Source organism: Neophocaena asiaeorientalis, unplaced genomic scaffold (genome assembly GCF_003031525.2).
Source record: "Neophocaena asiaeorientalis asiaeorientalis breed wild unplaced genomic scaffold, Neophocaena_asiaeorientalis_V1.1 scaffold14, whole genome shotgun sequence".
NCBI classification, from domain to species: domain Eukaryota; kingdom Metazoa; phylum Chordata; class Mammalia; order Artiodactyla; family Phocoenidae; genus Neophocaena; species Neophocaena asiaeorientalis.
In genome coordinates, this window is record NW_020175192.1 from 11,620,278 (window position 1) to 11,637,343 (window position 17,066).

At 43.3% G+C, this 17,066-nt stretch overlaps 1 protein-coding gene across 1 annotated transcript; it reads left to right on the forward strand.

The window, feature by feature from the left end:
* The first annotated feature begins 1,693 nt into the window (after positions 1-1,693).
* Positions 1,694-8,564, forward strand: MBOAT4 (membrane bound ghrelin O-acyltransferase MBOAT4). Its single transcript, XM_024765122.1, has 3 exons — positions 1,694-1,872; positions 4,892-5,116; positions 7,538-8,564. The coding sequence occupies exons 1-3, from the start codon at positions 1,751-1,753 to the stop codon at positions 8,505-8,507; spliced, it is 1,317 nt and encodes a 438-aa protein (XP_024620890.1). The 5' UTR covers positions 1,694-1,750; the 3' UTR covers positions 8,508-8,564.
* The last annotated feature ends 8,502 nt before the right edge of the window (positions 8,565-17,066 follow it).

A 17,066-nucleotide genomic window follows, 5' to 3' on the forward strand; every position in this document is an offset into this window, starting at 1 on the left:
GACACGGTTTCGAGCCCTGGTTCGGGACGATCCCACGTGCTGCGGAGCAACTAAGCCCGTGCACCACAACTACCGAGCCTGTGCTCTGCAGCCCGCGAGCCACAGCTACTGAAGCCCGCGCACCTAGACCACGTGCTCCACAACAAGAGACACCACTGCAATGAGGAGCCTGCGCACCACAACGAAGAGTAGCCCCCGCTCGCTGCAACTAGAGAAAGCCCGTGAGCAGCAACAACGACAAAAAACCCAACACAGCCAAAAATACATAAATAAATAAATTTATTTTAAAAAATAATAAATAAAATGGTAGCCCAATAATGCTCATCGTTTTTACTATTCAATTGTGTTACCTTCAACTACATTCAACCAACCAGCTTTATCCTCCATGCTTTTACATACGTTATCTAATCTTCATAACAGTTCTGTTGAAGACAACACAATTCTGCTGAATAACTGTCATTATTATACAGAATTTTGAGATGAAGGTGTTCAGTCTGAGAGAGGTGACTGATTTGCTCAGAGTGCCCTAGCTAATTGGAGGCTTTCTTTCATGTTTTCTCTTCTGTGCAGAGCTGTCTCCAACTAACAGGGGGTCCTTGCCCTTAAGATGCTTTTGAATCAGGCTATACTCTCCCGTCCCTTATTTAAGGCTGCTTGCTCTTGCATGTGCCTTCAGAGATGAAAAGTGGCTGGTCTGGGATGGCGTTGTAATGCTCTGGGCTCAGTAGATGGACCTCTACCCGCCAAGAAATGGCCTCTTGTTCTTTTTTTTTTTTTTTTTTTGGAAAATTTTTTTTTTTTTTTTTTGCGGTATGCAGGCCCCTCACTGCTGTGGTCCCTCCCGTCGCGGAGCACACGCTCCGGACGCGCAGGCCCAGCCGCTCCGCGGCATGTGGGATCTTCCCAGACTGGGGCACGAACCCGTGTCCCCTGCATTGGCAGGCGGACTCTCAACCACTGCGCCACCAGGGAAGCCCTGGCCTCTTGTTTTTGTCTTGCTTGTAGGCAGTGTCTCTTGGATTTCTTGTCCACACCCTAAAGAAGAGCTTCTCTTTAAATGTTCCTCTCCACACTTTAGCTTCCTTAAAACCTTTCAAATTTTAACAGGTACTTACTGAGTACATCGTACGCATCCAGCACTGTTCTATGTGTAGGGGGGTACAGCAATAAACATAACAAAGTTCCTCCCTTGCAGAGCTCACATTGCAGCAGGGAGACGGGCAATAAACTAATCGAGAAATAGGTATATAAAGGGTGGTGACTAGGTACTATAAAAAAAAAAAGAAGAAATAGCATAAGGGAATAGTATAAAGAGCCTAAGGAGGAAATGGTTGGGTGGGGGAACTGGCCTCCCTTCCTCACAGTTCGTTCCCCCTCCCCAGTCGGGTGAGTTGACTGTCCACAATTGGAAAATGAGATTTTCCATTTACTTAGTGAGAAGAATATGAAAGTCAGATGACTGGAAAGGCAAATACTGCAGTACATAAACAAACCCAGAACTTCTGAAAGCAATGCTTTTCATACATATCCTTACTAGGTAATCTAACACCAGATGCGTTTTGGTTTCTATAGTGAGTTCCCTTTATCAGAAAGCCAACTTTTATACTGCTTATCTCCAGTGCTTTTGTTTGCCTTTTGCTCAGCCAGGCCTTCCTAAACCGTATAAAAAGATCAAAGAGAACCTGGTTGAGATTTCCAGGAAAGCATCCGTTAAGGATTCTGGAAAGGACAGTATCTTTTGTTCCAGTTCATGATGGATTGGCTTCAGCTGTTCTTCCTCCATCCTGTATCACTTTATCAAGTGGCTGCTTTTCCTTTTGCGCTTCTCTTTAATTATCTCTGCATTATGGATTCATTTTCCACTCATGCCAGGTAGGTTTGATGGCTAATTTTGCTCTTACGTCTATGAATACTATAGTAGATCAAAAAGCCCAGGTTGGAGTGCAGATGTGAATATTAAATACTAATTACACTGGTTGTTTTTAAGTTATCACTGCCACCGATTATTGATCGCTTGATCATGATTATGTCTAATAGAGTGAATCGGAACTGGAAATTGACATCATGTCTGCATTGACTCAGCCAAAGTTTGATAGGGTCACATTAAGTAGGAAAAGGATGAAAATAAATGGGGGACAGAGGGATGTTGGGGTGATATAGGAATTCCCCAAATAGATGCATCTATAAATCAACCATATGCCCCAGATGTTCTTGAACAGTCTTAATTTCATGGAATTCTATCATTTTCAATAAAATTAAATTTTATTAAATATACAACTATGTGATTCTTTTAATGCCTTTGTATGATTTCTCAGAGAAATGAAAAAAGTCAAAATAAATTTTGTTCGATTAGTTTTATCTCTACATGGGATCCAAAATTTTTGTCACTAGAGATTTGATAACTTGATTGAAATGATTTTTTTATACCTGGTAAATTCAATACATTAGAGACTCCCTATTTTTAAAAAAAGGTTCTATGGAATATCCTTTTGTAAAGTGAAAATCCATTGCCAAAGTTCAACCTCTTAATAATTCACTTATTTTGGAAACTAGGATTTTTATATATTGGGGATTCATAAGTAAAATCTAGCTGTTTCTAGCAACCAGGATGGCTGAGTTCGATTAAACTATGGTAGGTTATTTTTTTGTTGTTGTTGTTGTTTTTTTGTTTTTTTGCAATACGCGGGCCTCTCACTGTTGTGGCCTCTCCCGTTGCGGAGCACAGGCTCCAGACGTGCAGGCTCAGCAGCCATGGCTCACGGGCCCAGCCGCTCCGCGGCATATGGGATCTTCCCGGGACCGGGAACGAACCTGCGTCCCCTGCATCGGCAGGCGGACTCCCAACCACTGCGCCACCAGGGAAGCCCTATGGTAGGTTATTACATCTTCACAACTGTTTGATGGCATTTTACCTTTGTTTAGGAGACGAGGGAAGCAGTTGTTAAAAAAAAAGTTTCCTATTGAGAAAGAATCACAAACAATAAAGCAAAACAAGTGCAAAAATAAGGGCTAATTCCCATAGGTTAAGATTGCTGGCTTTGGGAGTTAGCCTGGTGAGTCCCGGTCCCTCACTTCCTGAGTGGTCTTGTGTATGTGAATAAACTCTCTGAGTTCATCTGTAAAATGGAAATAATAATGCCTACCTCATGGGGTTGTTTTAAGGGTTAAATGAAGATATTTCATATAAAGGAATTATTGGCCCAATGCCCAGAATAAAATCAGCACTCCAAAAAATCATGCATCCTGCATTGTACATGTGTAGACATAATAATGTTTACAAATCCCCAGGGCAGTTGCTTTGGGAGAGGGCACTGTTTCATGTTTCACCTCTGCTGTGTAAGGAATAAGTGTTCTCCCCTATTTTCCGATGGCAGGGAGGCGAAGGCTTGGGCGGGTAGAGGAGGAGTCATCCCAAGCATAGGCTGAAGCTCAGGAATGGCCAGGGCCTGTGGAATAGAGCCTCGCACACTGAAACACCTGCCGTCTCCCTCAAGAAAGAAAGAAATTCTTGCAAAAGGCGTGTGCGTCACAGGCCAAGGAGCCATGATCTATACCCTGTGACATAGAGATTCATTCACTTTTCCTGTCCCTGACCACTCAGTCCCTGTTTCAGATTTTTTTTCTGGCCTCTTTGTTCAGATTTATTAACTAGGCACCAGTTAAAAGGAAAAAACAAACAAATCTCCATATACTGTGGAGAGAAGAGCTGAGTCCTCATAATATGGAAACTCTGGTGCCTCTGCAGATCCAGAGGGCATCCGCTGGCTTCCAAAGGAGGCATGCTCCACAAACCACTTCACTGATGTATTTACAATATCATTTACAACATGTATTTACAACATTGCAAAAAGCACCAAGTCATGAGAACTTAAAGTACAGTAGAGAGGATTAAGGGTAGATATGAAGACAAATATCATGGTATCACTTACATGTAGAATCTAAAAAATGATACAAATGAACATATTTACAAAACAGAGATAGACAATAGACTCACAGACATAGAAAACAAACTATGGTTACCAAAGGGATAGCTGGGGAGGGGGTAGAGATAAATTTGGAGTTTGGGATTAACATATACACGCTACTATATATAAAACAGACAACAAGAACCTACTGTATAGCACAGGGAACTACACTCAATATCTTATCATAACCTATGATAGAAAAAAATCTGAAAAGGAGTATACATATGTATAACTGAATCACTTTGCTGTACACCTGAAACATTGTAAATCAACTATACTTCAGTAAATTAAAAAAACAAAATATTATACTAATGATAGAAGCTCTACTCAAATAAGCAAATACTGTATGGTTTTATTTGTTTGAATTTGGAGAATAGGCTAAACTATGTATGCAGACGACAAAAATTATTAAACGATACACTTAAAGACTTTGTAATTGAGTTCTCAAACACTTATCAAAGGGAGGCATTGAGGGCCAGGATGTGCAGCTCTGTGGAAAGGGAAGAGACTCATCTGTATGAGATGATATCTAGAGTCCTCCTAGATCTTGGATCCTAGATTCCCATCACTTTGGTTGGGCAGCAAGCGCAGGGCTGGGTGTGACCCTACTGGGAAACATTCCAGACCAGTCCCCACAGGATTGTTGGGGGCAGGTGTCTCCCCACTGGTCTGGCAGACATCAAAGAGGGGTGCCCAGGGTCCCAGAGGCAGAAGTCAAGATTTGTCTCCTGCAGAAGTGGTTTACAAATGGACTCTGCCTCTACCCTCCATGTTTCTCTCCTTCAGAACAGGAGGAATACTGCAGAGTGACAACAGTGTGACTTCTGTAGGGGTGAGGGGGCGCCCACCTCCACTGGGTTCCACAGATGGGCTGCCACGGGAAGTGACTCATCTGTCGCACTGCTCCAAGGCATTCTGTGTTCCAGGTACCTGTTCCTCCTGGTGGTAGGAGGAGCCCTGGCAGTAGCCGCCATGGGTTCCTTCGCTGTGCTGGTCTTCATCCCCGCTCTGTGCACCGTGGTCCTGATCCACTCGCTGGGCCCCCAGGACGTCCACAGGCTGACTTTCCTCTTTCAGATGAGCTGGCAGACGCTGTGCCACCTGGGTCTGCACTATACGGAGTATTATCTGCAAGAAGCTCCTTCCACGAGGTAAAGCAGCCCGTTCCTGTGTTCCTACGGAGCCCACCAGGGTTTGCTCGCACCGGGGTGCTGGTGGGGAGGACCTGGGTGTGGACTTTGAATCCAAATTCTTCCGCATCCCATCAGCGTGATCTTGAGTGAGTCAGTCAACCTCTCTCAGCCTCAATGTCTTTTCCTGAAATAAAGGGTGTGTGTAAGTGTGTGTTGGGGGGATAGCAATACCTATCTTGCAAGCCTCTTAGGTTAGAGTTAATGAATGAATGTAAGCGTCATTGTATGACTAATCTCCTAATAACTACCATGTACTGCCTGCATGGCACAGTGCCTGACACTAGCTGTAATTCACATTGTGCCCGAGAAAGGGGGTGAACCAGGAGTCCCAGGGCCCACAGATGAGGCCGGCCTGCAGGTGACTAAGCAGGTTACACACACCTCAGTGTAGGTAGTTTAGACACATAGCCGGCAGCCTCCCCGCTGTTTCAGTAGGACAGGGAAGGTATAAATCTACCATAAACCTTTGCTGCCTTCCCACACACCTGCTCTGCAAGAGTTTTACTTTCACTGACACTCAGCTCTTCCATCCCCCAGAAAAAGGGAAGTCACTCCATCCAGGAAGAAAAAAAATAGGGCGCTAATTACAGTCTAGGGACGTTGTTTTCCTGAGCCAGTGAGATCACCAGGATTAGAGGGAAACAGGCGTCTCTGCCATCCTGAAGCCTGCTGTTCCTTGCTCTCGACGTTATCACCATTGGACTGGCTTCATGGTCGCACGGTGAACTGGAGCGGTGACCTGTCGAGGGGGTCACCTCTCTGATTCTAGCTGCCATGGGTTGCCTTACTCTGCCATCCCTCCCACACCCAGAATCCTATTCTTTATTCTGACTGTTTTCACCAAAGGCTCCAGGGCCTGCTTCTCTGAAGAAGAGGCAAGATGGTGGGTGGATAGGGAGTGGGGAGTACTGACCGCGATGTGGTGACTTAGGATTTCAGGAAGAAGGCCGGACCTGATAGGGGCTGGAGGAGCAAGTTGAAGAATCTGGCTGCACGGGAGGGAGGCTGAACCTGGGCTGAAGCGGGAAGATGTGTTAGTTTTTCTGGCTCTCATACAAAGTACTGCGAACAGGGTGGCTTCAACAGCAAACATTTACTTCCTCTGGAGGCTGAAAGTCCAAGGTCAAAGTGTTGGCAGGTTCAGCTTCTCCTGAGGCCTCTCTCCTTGGCTTGTAGATACCGTCTTCTCCCTCTGCTTTCACGTGGTCTTCCCTCTATGTGTGTCTGTGTCCTTATCTCTTCTAATATGGAAACCAGTCATCTTGGGTTAGGGCCCACCCTCATGACCTTGTTTTACCTTAATTACCTCTTAAAGACCCATCCCCAAATATACATATTCTGAGGTGCTGGAGGTTAGGACCCCGACATATGAATTTGGGGTGGGGAAGGACACATTCAGCCCTGAACAGAAGAGGACTGACTGAACAGGGGTTAGTGGCATTTGGCGGCTACTTCGCTTACTGTTTGATAGGTCAACCAAGAAGGTCAGTTGTCCTTAAGTTCTCAGACGCGGAAGCAGCAACGGTTGGGAAACAGCCATTTTCTCCCCACAGGACAGCGCTCCTGATTGTAGAGTGTGTCACTAAGTTTCGTTAATTTTCTCCACGGTCAGCAGGATCTTCTCTACTGTGTGATGGTGATGCAGGAACAGGTCAGGTGATTGGTTAAGAACACAGCTCAAATTGCTAATGACTCAGCATACACCCTGAACCTCCAGCTTGACTCACCCTTCCTCAGCCCAAATCCCAAAGCCTTCAGAATCATTCAGTCAGGGACTGGTTCACAGTCCAAATCTCCAACTTCCTATAGTGTCTATAGGAAGAACTAAGACTAAACAGAACTAAGGTCTTGTTTCTTCTGTGACAAATTTCTCCCTGATTCTCGATCCTAATCTTTATAAGGTATTCTTAGAAATACGATAATCAACGTTTCACCATAATATTCCTCATCATTCATTTATTTGCCTCTCTAATGATTCATTTCTCCATTTACCTTTCCATCCTGCTCGGAGGAGCCTGTGGTTCTGGACTAATCCAAGAGTCTTTGTGGGGGAACTGCAGGCCATGATTGGTCTTAATTGTTCAGAGACACCCATCTGCCACTGGGTCTTTTTTTTTTTTTTAATATTTATTTGGCTGGGCTAGGTCTTGGTTGTGGAACGTGGGATCTTTAGTTGCGGTATGCAGACTCTTAGTTGTGGCATGCATGCAGGATCTAGTTTCCTGACCAGGGATCAAACCTGGGCCCCCTGCATTGGGAGCATGGAGTCTTAGCCACTGGACCGCTAGGGAAGTCCCTGCCATTGGGTCTTGGGTGAGGCACTGCAAGGGGATAAAGTAAACGTGGAGTGTTTTTACATTAAAAAAAAATCTCTTTCAGGTTCTGCGTCACTCTTTCTTCCCTCATGCTCTTGACCCAGAGGGTCACATCCCTGTCTCTGGACATTCGTGAGGGGAAAGTGGCAGCAGCAGCAGCAGGAGGAGGCATCAGGAACAGGAGCTCTTTGTCTGAGCGTCTGTGGGGGGCTCTGCCCTATTTCAGCTACTTGCTCTTTTTCCCTGCTCTCCTAGGAGGCCCCCTCTGTTCCTTCCAGAGATTTCAGGCTCGTGTTCAAGGGCCCAGCAGTTTGTATCCCAGGCACTCTTTCTGGGCTCTGACCCGGAGGGGTCTGCAGATTCTGGGACTAGAGTGTCTGAAGGTCGTGGTGAGGCGGGCGGTGAGTGCAGGGGCAGGACTGACGGACTGCCGGCAGCTGCAGTGTGTCTATGTCACGTGGTCCACTGCCGGGCTCTTCAAACTCACCTACTACTCCCACTGGCTCCTGGATGACTCCCTCCTCTACGCAGCGGGCTTTGGATCTGAGTTTGGTCAGAGCCCCGGTGAGGAGGGATACATCCCTGATGCGGACATTTGGACGCTGGAAACAACCCACAGGATAGCTCTGTTCACCAGAAAGTGGAACCAAAGCACAGCTCGGTGGCTCCGACGCCTCGTTTTCCAGCAGGGCAGGACCTGGCCCTTGTTGCAGACGTTCGTCTTCTCGGCCTGGTGGCACGGACTCCACCCGGGACAGGTGTTTGGTTTCCTCTGCTGGGCTGTGATGGTGGAAGCCGACTACCTGATTCACACCTTTGCCAATGTGTTCATCAGATCCGGGCCGATGCGGGTCCTCTACAGAACTCTCACCTGGGCCCACACCCAGCTCATCCTTGCCTACATAATGCTGGCCGTGGAGGTCCGGAGCCTCTCCTCTCTCTGGCTGCTGTGGAATTCTTACAACAGCGTCTTTCCCACGGTGTATTGTATTTTGCTTTTTGTTTTAGCGAAGAGAAAGCATAAATTTAACTGACATCTTTCCCCAACTTTCATCTAATACACCCGTGAAACAGACTTTAGAAAGTACCAGATGGCGCCTTGAAGATGCAGGTGTTTCCACTTTTCCGTGATAAAAGTATTTTTTTTTTCTTTTAAGTATTGGATGTACGTACCTGAAGTATTGTTGACTTACAATGTTGTATTAGTTTCAGGTATACAGAAAAGTGATTCAGTTATACATATTTATATTCTTTTTCAGATTCTTTTCCCACATAGGTTATTACAAAATATTGAGTAGATGTCCCAATGCTAGGCAGTAGGTCCTTGTTGTTTATTTTACATGTAATAGTGTGTATATATTACTCCCAAATTCCTATTCACCTTCCTTTTCAATTACTTTGTAGTCTTGGTGTCTGGCTCCGAAAGTCTGTGGAATGAATAAATGCTGATGGTGGGCCATGTAACGTTTCACGTGGGAATGCAAAACATCACATGAGATGTAGAGTATTCGGTGTACTTTTCCCTTTCTTCCCATCCATGCAGATAGCAGGTTCTAGGTTCACTGTCTCAGGACAGTATGCCACAGGGAGAGAACACATTGTGGAGAAAGGTTTATCAGTAATAAGATTATTCTACGTGTCTTTGAATTAAATCTATTGTTATAGGAAGAAGAGCCTTGAGGAAAAATAAAGTAGTGTTTTCTCCAAGGTTCGGTCCTGGGGAATCGTAATTGGGTTTGGATGCAAAAAAAGTAAAATGTTCTGTGACTTGACTCCATCAGCCAGGTTTTGTACAGCACTCGGTGTGACCTTCTGGGCCAGTGGATAGCTCCAGTACTCAAAACTGTAAGCATGGAGCATCTTTTCTTCTGTCAACTGTTTCCTTCGTGGTAAATTCTGTGAACTTGTTTTCTTCCATTGGGCTCTCCTGAACTGTTCGGTTATTCCTGCCTGGGAGCTCCTCCCCTTTGCTACTGACATCCCCTGGGTAGACCACCTGCTGCCCCTGCCTCTGCAGCCCGCCTAAAGGGAGAGGCAGTGCTTTCACTGCCAAAAAAGATGTGCCACTGAGCAGGGTACCTTGATGGCTGGTCTTCTGGACTGGGTATTCTCATTCTTGCTGCTGGAGGATACGGGTTTTCCCCACCCTAGAGGGTATGAGACGGGGATGTGTGTGTATGTGATGCAGGTGGACCTGCTGGCTTGGCTGTTCCCACTACAGCGCCCCATGTAATCCCCCTGTGAGTTGCCCAAGCCCGTCCTGGCCCCAAGTTCCACCACTTGCAGTGGTACGGGGCCTCCCCGGCACGGCGCCTCCCCAGCACGGCTCCCACCTTTTAGGGTAGTGTTCACTCATGCACCTGCCAGCAGTGTTTCAGGCTGCAGCTTCTCTCTTCAATTTGATCCCTGATGTTTTCATTTTCTCAAGGACTTCTTAGTTTCAGATTCACCGTGACTTCCCCTTCTCGTTTTAAGTCTGGCAATATATTGATATTTCTCTGTTCTAGAAAAAAATGTGTACCACATCTCAGTTCTGAGGCAGAAGTAGGGGGTGGGAGGATCATGTGTCCTCAGTGCATTGGAAGCACGTGTCACAGCACCAGGCAGTGTCTATTAGATAGTCAACAGACCCTCTTGATTACCTTGAAGTACTCAACAGACAAGGAACAAGGTGGTTACAGCATTTCCAAGAGATACTATGAGGCTGACAGTGACTCGTGTCTGTAATATATTCTCTAGAGACTGGATTGTTAAAATGTATTTTTAAAAGGAGTTTGTCGGGCTTCCCTGGTGGCGCAGTGGTTGAGAGTCCGCCTGCCGATGCAGGGGATACGGGTTCGTGGCCCAGTCCGGGAAGATCCCACATGCCACGCAGCGGCTGGGGCCGTGAGCGATGGACGCTGAGCCTGAGCGTCCGGAGCCTGTGCTCTGCAACGGGAGAGGCCACAACAGTGAGAGGCCCGCGTACCGCAGAAAAAAAAAAAAAAAAAGTTTGTCTACTTGTGTGAGAAGAGGGAACTGCTTAGCAGTACAGAGAACTGGCAAGAGAAACAGTAATAATGGCTAACACTGAACAAGCACCATCACTGTGAGCTCTCTGTACGTCACACTTGAACCCTACCACCACCCTGAGGTAGGTACTACTATCATCCTCATTTTACAGATGTGGAAATGGGACCCAGAGAGGAGAAAGGACTCGCTTGAGGTGACACATCTAGTGTAAGGAAGAGCCTGGAGACCAGGCAGTGTGACTCCAGATCCCACAGTGTAACTGCGAGGACGAGATGGTGTGCTACCACGTCGCCCCTCAAGCAGTTTATAAAGCAGATACAGGGCAACATGTCAGCAGTCTTCTCTTGTCTGGTAAAGATTTTAAACATGGCGAATGATGATATTTCTAGGTAACAAATACATATGACGAACCAGTAGTTTGGAAGTGGTGTCCACCTCAGTTGTCTTTTTCCAACTCTCCCTCATTACATCTTCTTCTCCCCACAGGGCCTTGACAGGGACAACTGAAAACTTGCTCCTCACGCTTGACTTCTCCCTTTCTCCCACACAATTCATCAGTGAATCTGCTTGATCAGTTCCTTTAAAAAATTTTTTTAATTAATTAATTAATTTGTTGGCTGAGTTGGGTCCTCATTGCTGCACGCGGCTTTCTCCAGTTGCAGCAGGGGCTACTCTTTGCTGCAGTGCATGGGCCTCCCAGTGCAGTGGCTTCTCCCGTTGTGGAGCACGGGCTCCAGGCATGCGAGCTTCAGCAGTTGTGGCTCGTGGGTTCTAGAGCGCAGGCTCAGTAGTTGTGGCGCATGGGCCTAATTGCTCCGCAGCATGTGGGATCTTCCCGGACCAGGGGTCGAACCCATGTCCCCTGCATTGGCAGGCGGACTCCCAACCACTGCGCCACCAGGGAAGCCCTGATCAGTTCCTTTGAAATATACCCTAAGTCTCACCACCTCTCCCATCTCCATTGTATCTGGGACCCAGAGATGAGGGTGTCAGAATCAAGAAGCTCCCATGACCACTGCTGGTGTGCTCACCACCTCCCGAGCCCCAGGGAGCTGAAGAACTGCCACCAGGACGTTGCTCTGGACACACCCTCGTGTCCATGACCCTGCCTGCCAGCAGAAGACCGGCCAGAGCAGAACGGGAAACTCCCTCCACCTCATTTTTGGTTCCCAAACCGTTTCCTCTTGTGAACCCACAAACTTCTCCTTTGGCATGTATAGGAATCAGCTTCCTTTGGTCCGTTCTTGTGTCTCGTCTTAGCTCACTAGACTGACAGCTCAGAGAGGGACCACGTGTCCCCATCTTTTTCTGTTCCCCAACAGTACCTAGAATCGGTCCTGTAGTGTATAACTGCTGCTGGGAACAAAGAACTTTTCTAGGTATGGAGTATGGCTCAAACCCAGCTTTTCTTTTCTTTTGGCTGTGCCATGTGGCTGTGGGGTCTTAGCTCCCCGACCAGGGACTGAACTTGAACCTGGGCCCTCGGCAGTGAAACCACTGGACCGCCGGGGAATTCCCAAACCCAGCTTTCCTTAATCCTTGGGAGACTAACACCCTCTTCTTCACTACTATACTCATAACTAGGTTTTAGAGCTGATTCTCACCTATGTTTTGGAGCATGACGAAAATAAATAAAAATCCATCCATCTTAGTCCTATCCTAAGAAATTGTTCAATTGTGAACACTTTTAGAAACAATTTTCAAATGTTCTATGTTAAGTATACCTAGCTTTCAGGAAAACATCTGTCCTATTTTGGAGAGGTTCACAGATCTATACAAGTTCACTGACACTTATTTCACACTATATTTACATAAAATTAAACAATGACTGATCTGATAAGAGAAAAAGACACTTCTGATATGAAAGGCCAAACTATAAATCAGGATAACTAAATTATAAAGTAGTAATGCTCTTATAGTAGAAATACTCATGTTTGTTCTATAATATTTTATTCTATTTGATGGTTCCTATGGTTGTAAACTGCAACAAAGTTTCTCTTTCATAGTATTAGCTGTTCTACTGGCTCCTGAAATAAGATTCCTGACTCCCCCTTTTAGTGCTGCCTCTAAATACACAAAAGAAAACAATTATAATTGAAAAAGGAATGTTTTATGGTCTTAATTTCTCAGCTGTGGAAACACTTTTTGACTCTCTCTGTTTTATTCCTTCCAGCTGGAATTTATAAGATTAAGAGTTAATATCTGAATTGCTGTGACTACAGCATATAGTCCTACAGTCCTAAACCCAGGGATGAATTCAAGTTATCTTCAAGAGATTGGAAGCAAAATATACAGTACGAAGTTTCCTATAAACAGGAAAACTGTCTCTATCTAGATTTTCTGCAACTGAAAACAGACGGTGAAGAGAGATGTAAGATCTCAGAAGTCAGACAAAGGTCTGTGAGGAACTTAAGCTCGGAATAACTCCTACATGAAAGCGTGGAAAACTGAACTCTAACGCTTCTGCCCAGCACTGTGCCATCTCCCTATCTGGCGCTCCTCCCACCCCCCCTTATCTGTATACAGTTAACAGTGACAGTTTTTTAAAGAGCCATTTCCGTCACAAAGCATTTCATTTGTGTAAGAGGTGGGAGACACCCTAGTTAACTCCAGTGATGCTGTATTGTGTACAGAAATGTTATATACTTGATTCAGTCAGCTTGGTTACCTCATTTTTCCCCCTGACCACATTCCATTCTTACTAACATATTACTGACTAGAAAATTAGAAATAAAAGAAGTTAAGGAGTGTTAGAACACTCAGTTGTAAGAAAGCTGGCAAAGACACAATTCCAGAAAAATACAGATCAGGGGCCATTTAAAACAGGGGAAAATAGCACAGGGAATTCTGCTCAATATTATATAACAACCTAAATGGGAAAAGAACTTGAAAAAGAATAGATACATGTATACGTATAACTAAAATCACTTTGCTGTACACCTAAAACTATAACAACATTGTTAATCAAGTATAATCCAATATAAAATAAAAAGTTTAGGGCTTCCCTGGTGGCGCAGTGGTTGAGAGTCCGCCTGCCGATGCAGGGGACGCGGGTTCGTGCCCCGGTCCGGGAAGATCCCACATGCCACGGAGCAGCTGGACCCGTGAGCCATGGCCGCTGAGCCTGCGCGTCCGGAGCCTGTGCTCCGCAACGGGAGAGGCCACAGCAGTGAGGCCCACATACCGCCAAAACAAATAAATAAATAAATAAAATAAATAAATAAAAAGTTAAAAAAAAAAGCTACAAGGATATACTGTACAAACAGGGAGTATAGCCGATATTTTATAATAACTATAAATGTATAACCTTTAAAAATTGTGAATCACTATAGTGTACGCCTGAAACTTACATGATATTGTACATCAACTATCAATAAACAATTATAAAAAGAAAAAACGGGAAAAATAATTTATGATGACTAAATTACCGAGGAAAAATCAAAATGTTTTAATATATCCTAAGAGTATAAAAGTATATGATCCATTTAATACTTAGGTCAAAATAGTTAAAACAAACATAGTTCTTTTTGAGTTAAGCTTTAGTTGTCTGGAATATTTATTTTACAGGATATGTTCTCTTCCCTAGGACTGCATGAAAATTAGGAGTCCTGCAATAAAACAAGAGCTCCCTAATCTTTTCTGACAGAAAAGATAATACAGGCTTATACAGAAGAAATATGAATTTGAAATTCCCACCAATTTATGCATCAAAAAGCCTCCTGAGATCTAAAATGTACATACCACTTAGTAATATTGCATGGCTGCTTGCTAAATTTGATGTGATTTAAAGTTACCTGACACTTATAAAACTAGTCACATTCAATATAAACATTCTAGAGTTTACTTTTAAAAGTCTGGATTATTTTCACAATGCCCCCAAAATCATATTAAAGCAGACACTAAGAACGTATGATTTGAATTTTTTTTTAAGTATACAATGAGATTATAATTAGGACAATTTGGGACAAGATTCATGTTTGATAAGAGAACAGTACTTTTCTCTGTTCACATTGTACCACACAGATGAATTTTTTTACCTTTAACTGTTTGAAATGTCTGCGAAAAGCAAAATGCTCTAATGATGAATAATAATAAATACATAATAAAACGTGCAGTCATAAAAAAAATTCTGAAAATTTAAGAACAAGTACAACCTTGACTTTTGACGGTCAGTAGTCTTTTTATGTCAACAAAACCTTCTATGGCTATTTTTCTAAAAGGTCAGTAAAAATTCTACTCCCCCAGATTACCAATCCTTTTACTCCAGCTCAAAATCATACAGCTTCAGTGTAGTATTTATTATTACGTTTTCACTTTTATTTTGGAAGTGAAACTCCTGCAAGACTAACCTTATAACTAACGTCATCCTTGCTTTATATCACATTGTTAAAATGGATAATGCACTTCAGCAACTGAAGTGTGTTGTATATTTTCATTTCAAAAACACCCACAAACTAGAATAGATATTTAAAATCTTTATTGTTTCATCATCAAAAGTTCTCTTTCCATAGAAGAATGGCAATGCAGGATCAGTGCACATTCTATGGAAAATTCAGACCTCAAGTAACTAGCCTGGAAATCAGAGACAGCACTATGTCAAGCTAGTGTGCAAGGCCAAAGACACAATGCTGCCAGTGCGATTAGTATACAGAAGAAATACGCAGCTCTCAGAAAAAGAGTCTATGGCCAAGTAAATGAAACAGCAGCAGTGCCACTGACATTCTAGAACAGAAAATGGATGGGGGAAGACCAGAGAATGTACTTTTGGCAAAAAAAAAAAAAAAAAAAAAAAAAAAAAAAAAAACCACAGAGGGCTTTTGGCAAAAAAAAAAAAAAAAAAAAAAAAACCACAGAGGGCTTTTGGCAAAAAAAAAAAAAAAAAAAAAGAAAAAAGAAAAAAAATTGAGTAGATCACAGGCACTGAGTTCCCAACTGTATCACCAGCTGCCTAATCCACGTGTGGCTGCCCCTCCTCCGTCTTTACGCCTACCACACCCTAACACTGCAAGCTGCTTTCAGCCTGTGTGTAAATGCAACAGCCACATGCACGCATTTTTATTCTGCTTCCCATCTCACGGCTCAAAGTAACAACTTGAGTTGGGCGATAAAGCCCGTGGCCTTGAGGCATCTTTAGTAAAAAGCTGAACAAACCCACAATTTGTTCCCATTTTTTAGAGAAATCAACTTTATAAAACAAGACAGTTGTCATGATTACTCCATTTTCGTCTGAAGGCAGAACAGATTTTATGTAAGTATATTGAATAAACATATAAACAAATGTCCTTAACAAAATACTGTCAGACCAACTTGAACATTTTCAAAACTAGCTCCTGAAAACAAGTACTGATAATCGTGAGATGGAATGACCACTACAATGTGATCACGCCTGGTTACTGGGGATGTTTTGGTCAGCTTTGTGTCTGAAGCTGCTATACAGCTGGATTTGGCTACTTCGCATTAATTCACACAATCAAGGCCATTTTTAAAAGGTAACAGCAAATCTATGACGGTGAAATAAAAATCAAAGCAGTTGAGAGGTATACAGGAAACCTGCCTTAAATATTTAAAAATTACATATGATATAACCTTGGGGATAAGAACTACAATTACCGTGGTCTAAATCTCGAGTTGTTAATACATGAATTATCAGCATAACGAACAAGTCACTTGTTAATCACGTCAAGGCCTTGCGGGGCTGGGGCACTCTGAATGTATGGTGGAGCAATCACTCTCCAGATGTGTTAAAACCTCTAGTTTAACGTGTTATTAAACCATATTGGAAAAGTTATTTTACTTAATATATACAATGTATAAAATAAGTTATAAGGAGGAGGCAGGAAAAGGTTTTCTAGTATGTAGGATGCAAACATACACTTTCCCGTATCAGTAGTAGTTCTGTGTGTGTCCCTTTACCCATGTAAAACATGAAAGTCTGAAAGAAGATTAAAAATTTCACTTATAAATAGAAACAGGATTCAAAAAAATGGAATTTCAACATCGTTTCTTCCCACAATGCAACTCACTCTAATTGTAACATAAATAAAAACCATATCTCAAAAATCTGCTTTTACACTCTTACCTTTAACAATAAGTTCTTCTAACAATTGAGAATAAAAGCACTCCTTTGTAGCAATTCCATAAAATAATTTTCAGTTCACAAAACACCTGCTTTCCAGCAAAACCAGCAATCCTGATGGAGGGCGTGGCATTAATACTTGGCCCCTCTGAGGTATAAATGCAGCTATATTTGCACTGAGTATATCATCTATTAGGTATGCTAATACTCTGCATGTTTGCATAAAATTGGGAGTGATGTCATCCTGACTGATTGAAAAACTTATCTTTATAACTTTGTGTAGTAATGGAGGTTAAATAATTTTAAGGAAAAAAAAGTACTTTAGCCCAGTAATAGCCAGCAGAACTCTAGTTCCTAACCAATGCAAATGGTTATTAGATTTAAAAAATATTTAACGTTGCATACTGGTTAAAAAAAAACACTGAACAGGGAAAACACATAAATATTTAAATTCAGCAGGACACCACAAAAAGCATACTAGAGATAAGTGTGAAATCAGTCAAGC